This window comes from Cariama cristata, unplaced genomic scaffold (assembly GCF_000690535.1).
Source record: "Cariama cristata isolate BGI_N322 unplaced genomic scaffold, ASM69053v1 scaffold22444, whole genome shotgun sequence".
NCBI lineage: Eukaryota > Metazoa > Chordata > Aves > Cariamiformes > Cariamidae > Cariama > Cariama cristata.
In genome coordinates, this window is record NW_009612838.1 from 51497 (window position 1) to 62404 (window position 10908).

General features: G+C 47.7%; 1 protein-coding gene across 1 annotated transcript in view; it reads right to left on the reverse strand.

Moving 5' to 3' along the window:
* The window catches only part of GUK1 (guanylate kinase 1), an 8997-nt gene extending 4104 nt beyond the window's left edge, over positions 1–4893 (reverse strand). The window contains exons 1-3 of the mRNA XM_009698796.1: positions 4773–4893; positions 2923–2964; positions 1669–1765 (exon numbers count right to left, since the gene is read on the reverse strand). Coding sequence (XP_009697098.1) covers positions 1669–1765; positions 2923–2964; positions 4773–4884 — 251 coding nt within the window. The 5' untranslated portion in view covers positions 4885–4893. The remainder of the gene's footprint in view (positions 1–1668; positions 1766–2922; positions 2965–4772) is intronic.
* Between the last annotated feature and the right edge of the window lie 6015 nt (positions 4894–10908).

The window sequence follows — 10908 nt, forward strand, 5'->3', positions numbered from 1 at the left end:
GCAGGAATGATTGGCGAAAACTTCAACTATTCTGATAAGCATAAGGGACTCTCTCCATTTTATCACACATCTGATTAGAAACATCTTTCGGCACTTGTAGAGGAAACAGAGGCTTGGAGAATTTCTGTATTTATTTTGTTTGCAAATTGGTCTTTATTGCTAGTTTGGGTTAAGTTCAGCCTCCCACCTTGCACGCTCACTACCACAGGCAGAGAAGAGGCAGTGCGAATATGCAGAGGGGACCAAAGATGAAAGTAAAGGCCAGGGAGAAAAGCACCTCAGAAATAAACCCAAGCACGTCATTTAATTTGGTTAAAGTATCAAATTCTTGCAAATTTCAAGGAAATTGGCTGAGGAGAGATGTCTTCTCAGCGCTCATCCCAAGGAAAAGGCACCAAAATCAACTCCACCTACGTACCAGGCCTCAGAAAGCAGCCATCTCCTCCACGCTGCAGCCGGCTGGATTAAGCAGGACACACGCGAAGGAAGGACGGAAGCCTGTCCTACGCAGGATGAAGCCGGGATTAAGGAGCTTGAACTCAGTTTCTCCTCAGTGCGGGGCATTTGTAAGATGTGCTGTCAGGTTTTGCTTCTCTTGCCAAACCAGCGACACTGGAAGTATTAAGGCCAGGGCAGGGGATTGTGCTCCTCCATCAGAGGGAGGAAGGCCAGACCCCTGCGAGGCTGCCCTTAGCTGTGATGACAGCAGTGACGCCTGCACACATCACACTAAAACAGTGACGTTACTGAAATGCAAAATCACCGACTGTTCCTTCAAAGCCGTACGCCCACAGTCTGGGAGCCTTATGCTGGTACCTCCCATAAGAAAACCATCCTCAGAAGGAAATACTGCCATCTCCAAAACATCCTCAAAAAAAGCACATTCAGCTCCTTAGGAAACCTAAGTGTTCCTGAAAAGCGTTTCAGGCAAACTTCTTTAATGCAACTAATTAAATATCTCAAGAAACATTTAACTTTCCTCCTTAGCAGCTCCTTTACTACGGTGCCACAATTTTCTCACAATAATTATATAAGATATCTGACTTCTAATTAACATTGCCGCTTAATGTTTTATTGATCAGCAGCTCCAACGCCGAGGGCAATGCTATTTTAAAATCCACTTAACTCTTGAACCCCAGTCAAGGGTGCCATGCAATTTATCTGTTCGTAAGCAGCCACTTTACCAAAGCAGCACGCATATTTGTTTCACAAAAGCCAATACAGATATCATCGCTTCTGCTCCCGAATTCATCATATTCAGACCATTAGGTAACACAGGGATAACAAGAATAAGTCTCCACTTTGCCCACTGCTCTCTGCAAGCACTTGCAAAATATTAAGGCGCATAAATAGTCTGTGAAAAATCACCCCTGTGCAAGAAAATTGTTAAGCATATGAACCACTTCAGCAGTCCTCAAACACTGGAGGCTATAGAGCATCTCATAACGCAATGCTGATTTAATTATGATGAGCTAACTCTCTGCAAGAGTTAATTTTGTCATCTTAATAAGGCAGACCCTGCTATCAAAATGAAAGGCTTTGCTTATGGCAAGAATCTGCATGTTTGGGTGAAAAGAGTGTTGCTAAGTTAAAATATTTTTTCCTTCACCACCATCTCAGCTCCTGGCACCACCTGGGTTCAGCTGCGACAGCATCTGAACTGCATACCTTGTCCCATACATATTTCCAGAGAACTCTGCGTGTTCAATGAATTCACCAGCATCAATTTCTTTCTGCATTTCCTCTCTGGTCACAAAGTGGTAATCTGGAGAGGGAAAACAGGAAAAATAGCCAGAAGTTAACAGTTTTGAAGGTAAAGTTCATGGTTAAAATGACACCCGTGGGTCCTTAGGGGAGAAGCAACTTAAAACCTGTTTTGCACAACGTTGGCAGATTGCAGATATCTACTTCCTAATTATTGTATACAGCATCCCCTCTCCACACCAATCACCCAGACACCTGCTCAAAATGCCTTGGAGCTTTCTATGTGGCCAAAAATGCTACCGTACACCCTTTTCCATACCCTTTCCTCTTTCTGGTGCAGTGGGAACCTCCCCCCACGTGTGGAACACATTACAGCAGGACTGCCAAGGCCCTTAATTTGAAAGCATTTATGATTAAAGACTAGAATGGGACAAGCGAGAGAGGAGGAGATAAGAGAGAACATCAAAATCAAACAAACTAAAAAGGATGGTTTATCTTTTGTTAAAATTCCTCCCTTTCACTCCAGAGTGAAAACTGTCATCGGAAATTAAGAACAAATCTCATTTGATTCTTTTTGAAATATGCAAACAAACCAGAAAACAGAAAAGCAGTTGGCCAGCCGGACACAAACTATTAACACAGATAAAGACATCTCATTAAGCAGTTGCATTTTCCAAAGCAGTCTGCATTTGAAGTATCTCACCAGAGCTACCAGGCACTTTGGAAAAATCAAGCCACTCAATGCCCAAGTATGGACCAGGGTGCTTAAACTAAGAGCCCTGCTTTGAAAACCTTGGCCAGTGAGTCCCAGAGACAGTGTCTAGAAAAGAAAACTGGCAGCACATGCTCTGCCTCTAACATTTCACCGCTTAATTCAATTTTGGTTTTGTTCTGCCAAGTTCATCCCTCTTTGTCATCTTCTGCCCAACATACGGCACGTGCTGCAGAACAGCAGTAAACTGCTACAGTCTCATTGCCACTGAGATAAAGAACAAAAGCATGTGTATGTATGCATATTTATATGCACATATACATACACACTCTCAAATATATCATTACTGAATGTCTGCCTAAGGAAATGCAGCCTATAAACATAAATGTAGGACTAACTGATCTGCCAGTGGGGATTCATGCGTTCACTTCACATAAAAACTTAAAAATTTTCAGAGGAATTATTTGCCAAGTCTGATGAGACAGGCCCAACTGCAAAACCCTCACCTTTGCCATTGACTTCTCCGGGTCTCGGCTGCCTCGTGGTATCTGTAAGCAAAAACCAGCCTTGTAAATTTTGTAGATCATCCAAGGAAGTCATAGTATGAAAGAAAGAAAAGCACACACGCAGCAGATTAACCCAATCGTGTAGTAAGCTGATCCTCTATTTAAAATGATCAAAGCTTCTGGAATCAGCTAGTGTAACACACAACAATATGCAGGATCGTCTTTTCATCGAAGAAGCCTAGATAATCTGAAAACAATCAATTGAGGTTGTTAGGGGCTGAGCGGTCGGTGTGGGACCTGCCAAGCTGGGCTTAGTTTTCAGCTCTGCTACTGCCTTCCTGTGTAATCCTAGACACGTTATTCGGACCTCTGCCTCAGTTCAGGGGAATTAGCAGTGCCCTACTTCGCAGTCATCTTCATTTTAAAAGATCATGCAGCACCTACACAGGTGCTTAAAATAGCGAGATTTAATGAATAAGGGTGAATTCCTGCACGAGGTAGGTGAATAAATCAGCCTTTGAACCCTGCTGGAAGTCATTTAAACTAGTATTATTTTAAGCACATGCTCTGCAAACCGAAAGGGAGCTGACGGTCATCATGGAAGCCAACACCGATTATTTTATTTAGGACCAGCAGGAGTTAACCTAATGCAATAAGGCTCTGATCACCTCCAAGTTTTTATAAAGCATCAGTTGCCAAGGTCCAAGCGATCTTTGGAGATTCAGGAAAAAAAGATATGTACCAAAAGGCAACCTTGGGGAAAATGATAAAATTTAGTTTGGAGTGACACAAGAGATTCAGTTGAATCAAGAGCATAGGATGAAACACACAGAAGGAAAGACAATTTTAAGTTTTTTTTTTCCCATCTCCAGTAACATTAAATTTTTAAACATCCAGTATTTGCTTTTTCATGGTGGAACGAATCCGGATCTCATAGATCTTAAAGCAAGGATTTCTCTTGTGGTATCCAAAGCATTAGGACAGTAAAAAACCATTTTGGCAATGTACTTAAGAACACCTTACAGAGCTACAGGGAAAATCAGGTGAATGAGCTGTGGTCACAGCCCAGACTCTGAGGGTAACCTTTAAGGTGTCACTCAAGAAAAAGGAAACAAAATTAGTATTGCAACAGGCAAGCCGCCTGAAGAAAATTCCCTGCCCTTACTTACTCTGTTGTGGACACAGGAAGATTTCAGGACTCCCTGCAGCCAGGCACGAGTGGATGGAGCTGCCCAGCCAGGGGTTATTTTCACAGGTCAAGGAATCACCTCAGGTAGGAAAAAAAGGACCCTTGGCCAGCACTGAGTGACTGACGTAGAAAAAGCCAACAAACCACCAGAGCAATGGCAGGAGGAGGAACGTATGCCGGTGATGAGGCAGACTGCTTCAGTGACTGACCCAGTAAAGAGAGAGGCTTCACAAAACTCTTTAATTTTAAATCCGAGACTGTGGTGTGCAGCCCCTGGGCTGTTAAAATCCTCATCAGCTCCCTCAGGTGGATGGAAAGAATTGGCTTTTGAAGCAGAGGTGTGTGGGGGATCTTGTTACTTTCAGAGTCAAGAATCACTCAGAAAAATCTCATTACCTCTCCGAGCTGCGTTTAGAGGTGTGGGGTCACCAGACCTGGAAAGGGTGTTATTCCAGACAAATCTTGGACTTGCCACTGAATGCGAGTAGTAAAAGGCATCCTGACTTGTTTAAACATCCCAAAGAGCCCACAGACAGACTAGGACACAGGCAAGCCATGGAAGCCCATTATTTGGGGCACAAATACAGCTACAGAAGCAGGCTGTGGGCTAGCGGCCCTGAACTCCTCTGCTGCCCTTCCCCAGAGACATACGGATACTCACGGGAGACGCTGAAGCCAAAGATGTTCTCGTAATCTTTAAGCAATTTCTTTAACAAAGTGCTCTTCCCTGCACCCGATGGGCCACTCAGAACCACTGGTCTTGGTCCCTGCATGGCTAGAGAGACAGAAAAATATGTGTCTGGTTAGAAACACCCATGGGAAAAACACAGCTATGGATTCCCAGGGGTGCTCAGCCCCACAAAACAGCGTCTATCCTTTACCCTCAGATACCAGTTTCCGCAGGGAAATCTGAAATTATGAGCAATCACAAGCCTAGAGCTGACAGAAAGTAACTGGGAGTGCAGGAAATACCAGGGAAATTCAAACAACTATTAAATTCGCAAACTGGCAGCAAATAGCGGGAGCTGCCACCTCTGCACCACTGCAAAAGATCTGAGCTGGGAGCCCTGAGGAGTCCGGTATCGTTTTGGAAAGCGGACAGTGGAGGCCACCAGCGATGCAGCAGGACAGCTTCACTTTGCTTCACCCCTGGCCCCAATTCCTACCAGGGGAACAAATATCTCAGACAAATAAAGGATATGTATCACTGCAGCATCAACATTCATTCTCAAGGGACTGAGGTTAAACTCATAGGACATAACTCAAAGGAGGAGGGAACTGGGCTCCAGCTGCCACTAAACTTGGACAACTCAAGCCCGCTCTGTTCTCTGTCACCAGGATTGGGTCCCTCTGGGACTCAAATCCAAGGGAAAACTTTCTCTAACAGGAGGAAAATGCCTGTGCCTGGTGGCATCTGGAAACATCATGGGACATTCACACATTCTGGGCAATGCCAGCTTAATACTTGTCCTTACTGGGAGAGAGAGGTGTGTGTATCTCTCTCTCTCTTTCTCTCTCCAGCCACTTCCCTCTCACGGTGAGAGGCCTCAAGGAGCGTTGGCAGGAGATGCCGGCAAGAAAAAAGGGCAGAAATCAGCCAGTGTTACACATGGGCAGCTTTGAGCGAGGGATGGGATGCCCGCGAGATCGCCGCACATCTTATGTTGCCCATTTACATCCTAACAAGTACAAACTACGAGCCTAAGATGGACAGTTAAATGTTTCCTATCAGTCCTGGGATAACTATCCACGTGCAAAGCCTTTAGCATAAGCAAATAACGTACTGAAGCCCAAACACAGAGGCCCAGCGCGTCTTCCACCACTAAACCTCAAAGCCTTGCAACAGCGGTCTGAACACGGGTGTGATCTGGGACACGAACACGCTTTGGGGTTTATTTCCATATTTCCTGGAGCGCTAACTCCAGCTCAAGGCATCTCGCGGCAAGACAGAAGGGTTCGGTTCCTGGTACAGGGAAAAAAAAAAAAGGCAGCCTGGGGCCACAGTTCTGCAGTTGTTTCTTCAGCCAGAAAGGAAAATAAATTGGGTGTTTTCATGTGCCTGCCTCTCCGGGGAGGAAGAAAGGTTGATTATTAACATGTGAATAAAGAAGAAAATCCTGTACGACAGCGCAGTGGCTACCGCTGGGGATCCTCATCCATCAACAGCGATTCAGCAGCTTCTAAAACAGAGGTGATGACAAAAGCGGGACAAATAAAAGAAGCCTAATTTTTCTGTTTAAAAACAATTACTTTCTGCAAGCAGTAAAGCCCCTGGAAATGTATTTTTTTAACCTCATCGGCTGGGTGTGGCCTCAGGAGCAATCAGCCACCAGACAGTATAATGCCTTTCCATTTTAAATGAGATCATAGCAATGTCACCCTGACCTTACAAATCACTTTTTGAACAGCCTTAAGCCAAATGCCGTCTCTTACAAAATCAGCCGCGGCTCCTGCGGCAGGCTAATCTAGCCAGGCTGCCTCCCTGACCCCAGCCTGCGTGAGCTGGGTCCCTCTTTATCCCTAAATCCCTCCCGCACAGCTCTGCGATCACGCAGACACCTACCAGGCAGCACTACGGCTAGCAAATTATATGAGTTTTCCCTCCATTCCCCAAGGACGCTTTGTACTCGTCTGACCAGAGTTTATCCAAGGCTGTAGGAAAGGACGGGGTATTAATACACAAAGTCTAAGTAGATGCTAGCAGCAGCTAAGGTGGGCATAAAACCACCCACGTTCAATCACCATCCCAAAGGAAACTCTCTGTTTTTTGCTGTTAGAGTTCTCCAGGTGCTGCAGCCCCGCAGATCCATCAGATCAGACGTTCTTCAGGGACCTGGGAGGACTGGTCCCATCGTATGCGGACGGCCACGTTCCTGAATTAGGCTCCATCATCCGTAAAACACAACGAGGGTGAACAAACTCTAGGAAGTCCTTTTGGGAATCTGTTCTAGCTCTCCCTTAGCCTTTGAGCTTTGATAATTTCCAAATATCACAGGTTTTGCCTAAATGTTCAGTATCAAAAGAGGAAAGCACACCCTCCTGCTCCTCCTCAGCAGCAAAACGCTATTCACCGCTTGCAGAAAGGAAGCGGAGGGGCCCTTGCCAAGTTGTCCAAAGCATCTCCCTCTCTTCTGTTCCTGCCAGGTTCTCTCGCCCACAGAAATATATAAAACAGGTGAGCCCTAACCATTGCTTCCAAAACACTCCAGAAGAGGAGTTATACAAAGTTTGTTGCCCTCCAGTCATCCCAGCGCACTTCGCAACATGTCTGCTCCCGAACGATGCTCCTTTATCGCATACAAGCTTCTTCGGCCACCACTGAAAGCCCCAGCACATCAGCAGGGACTCTGTCTGGGTGTTTCACAGCTTCCCCGTCACCGTGATCTGGTTGTGCCAACAATACCTGCTCCGGATACACAAGTATCCTGCAGATCCCAGCCAGGACACTCACACCTCACCTAGATGGAAAAGAACTTTCCTTTCTCCCTCCTCAAAATTTCATCCACCCTTTAGCAGGCACCGATAGGAAAAAGGGAATTTAAAGCTGCCCAAAATCACTTCCAGTCATTTCATTCAACCCCAGACAAACTGGGAAGGGGTAAGAGGAATGGGCAGAGCGCTGGCTGGGAGCAGGCTCCAACGCATCCTTACCTTTCCCTTTTACTCTCTTTCAGCCAAGGTATAAAGTCCAGCTCCTCGCAGCGGCGACAGGTTCGCGACACGAGCGAGCCGGCAGAACGCTGGGCTATTTGTGAGCTGCCTAAAGCCTTAATTACCGAGCTGCAATTTTAAGATGGCCAATGAAAACCACCCGCTGGTCTTTAATCTTCTTTCGTGGTTTTCTCTCTGCTTCCTGCTCTCCCAGCTGGTAAAGCTGCAGTCAAACACCCCTAACAGGTTGACGGGTGCTGGCACGTGCCGGCCTGGTGCTTTGGCAAACAGCAAAACCATCCCTGATTCTGCATGTCAGGTCACAGGGAAACGTGGAGGGGAAGGAAGAGCTGTTAATCCTGTGGTACCTCCTGGGAGAGACCACCGGCTCGTTCAGGTTGGAGAGGCCCTCAGGAGGTCCCCAGCCCACCCTCCTTCTCAAACGTAGCACGATTTTAGCTGGTGATCAAACAGTGGTGCCCACAGACACGAAAAATGGATGACAACGATGCCCATCAGGCATCAAACTCAGGCTATAAAGCCGCTACACTCACGTTACACATCCAATAGTTGTGTGGTTGAGGTAACTCTTCCGGAAAGGCACTTGGTCTTGGTTTTAGCCAGGATTTCACTCCAAATAGCAGGTCCCAGCACCTCCGTGGTGGGACCCGGCAGGGTCTGTGCCACCCTGTCCATCTGCTGGTGCTGGCGGTCCTTTTCTGCCTGAAAGAGCATTGGTAGGGCATCAGGTGAAGAGAGAGACGCTCTCCTTTACCTTATTCTCTTCTTTTTTTCCTCCCAAAATACTCAGAACTAAAGTGAGAAAAAACACACAGTTTGCCAGCACGGGTCACACTTCTTTGGGAAACGGGCTAAAAATAAACCACGAGACTCGCAGGTGCTTCCTCTCGCCTCCCTCCAAACGCATCCCTTCTGTTCTGCTGGAGATCTACAGAGGAAAACAGGACTTAATTTAGAGGGGAGGAAAAAAAGCCATTTCCACCGGGCTGGGCCATCGTGAGCGGCAGACGACAAACACCCGGCTGGCAAACTGGGAATCTGTGCTAGCACAGAGCAAAAACGGCTCCCACGGAGCATTTTCAGAAGGCGTCCACCACCCAGCACAGTGCAGGATTTTGGGGAGTTGCTCAGGGCCGGAGAGGTGAAGGACGAGGACGTCCCAGGAGGGTGAACAGAGGAGTCGATCTCTACCTAAAGACGTGAGCAGCGCAGAGGTGGGAGCGGGTGCCCTCACCTCCACCATCGGATTTGGTTAAACACGTGCCCTGACCCTGCGGAATCGCTCCCAATGACGAGCCGGTCTGCACACCAATATTACTGCCCTCACCCGGCTTCTCTGCTCCCCCAGCCCTGTCAAACACAGCTCCTCTCCCTCCGGCAACCTCAAGCCCTCAAAAAACACAAGTAAAGCACCAAAAAAAGCCTGAGAAACCAGATCTGGTGGATATGGGACTTCTTCAATCTCCTGTTTGGCTCCCAGCCCAGTAAGGCATCCGCGCATCACATTTTCAAACCGTTTGCAGCAGTAGCATTACAGGTATGTATTTATTTTGAGGAGAAGCTCCCGTTTTCTCCCTTTTGCTCAGATTTTGGCATTTTCAGAGCAGCCAATCTGCAAATATCTAGCACGGAGGGTCTCTAACCTCCACTGAGTTACTCCTAGAACAGTTTTGGATCCAGCCTAACCACCACGTATCACCAAAACCACAATGGGCTGGAGTCGATCAGCAAGAGAGCAGCACAGCTATTTAATAAAGATTCTCATATTTAGGGAGGTGCCACATCTAGGACTGAGGGAAAACGGCCACGTAGACCCGGCTGGGCTGCGAAAAGTCAAGGCGGTCACCAAAGAAGAACACAGGAGGTTGTCAGTAGAGCACAGAACCTTTCTCTGTCTGCTCCTGCCTGCTAAACTTGCTCTGGATTTTAAGCGGGAGGTGACAAAGCAACCAGTAAAGCAAAGGACAGACATCACAAGAGTTAAATAAAATTAACGCTGATTAGCAGAGAGGCTTTACATAGAACGTAAAGCCCCCTTATAAAGAAGAAAAGAAGATTAAAGGACAGTTTCCCTGCAGCCCCAAGAAAAGTCTTCTGCATTAGGATTATAATCCCACTCCCTATTTTTAGCAGGTTTGTTACGAAGCCGTCACTCCCACCTTTCTAAGTTTTAGGACACTTTCTGAAAACCCAGCCCAGCCAGCTGCACAACAAAGTTTAGCGCTATCCGAGAGCAGGGAAAGGCTCCGCATCTCGAAGTCTGCAAGGAGCCCTAAGGGCAGGATGTCCCCTCGGTCGGTCAGATGGCACCGGCTGGTCCCGTAGGCACAGCCCCGGCTCTTCTTTCAGTCGGGGAACGGGTGGGCAAAAGCTCCAGGGCTTCATGTGCGGTTTCCCAGCACGTAGAGACGGTACAGGATGGCTGGGCTCAGAGGTCCTGCCCCGACTGCCAGCGGGTTGCTTAAATAAAGGGAATTATTTGCAGTACTGTAACAGGAACAGAGCATCCCCCACGGCGGTAACCACTCAGCCACCTTTTTCCTGCAAACAATTATCTAAAAAAGCACTAATTAGCCCCTCCACTGCCTGCACTGATTTGCGCTCCTCGCTTTGCAGGGAACAAGGATGCAGCAGGAGGAACAAGAACCGTTTGCTCAAGGTCACTGCAGAAATCATCTAGGTCCAGGACACGGATGAGGCCAGGAGTCACTCCAAGACCGCGTCCTACTCCAAAACTGGACCAGTTTAACCAGCTGGTTTGAGCCAGTTTCCCCACCTCGCTAAATTTCTACAGAGATGAAGCTCACACAGGTGTGGTTTTGCCATCCACTTCCCCAGACGTACATTGCGTTTCACCACAGAGAGCTTTATTTTTGGATGCCTGAAGGGTGCTCACCCCAGAAGCCCTGCCCGACCTCACCGTCGCACACGGTACCCACAAACCCCAACCGATTCGGTGTGTGAAACCCCACCGGGCTTCTCTAACCGGGGAAGGGGGGGACGGCGACATCTCCGAGGCACCCCCAAGCAGCACGGCGCTGGGGATCCGGCAGGGCCGGCTGGCGGGAAGAGGGCAGTGCCAGCCTGAGGAGAGCCCAGTGGAGCTCAGGCCTGTCCCACCGCCC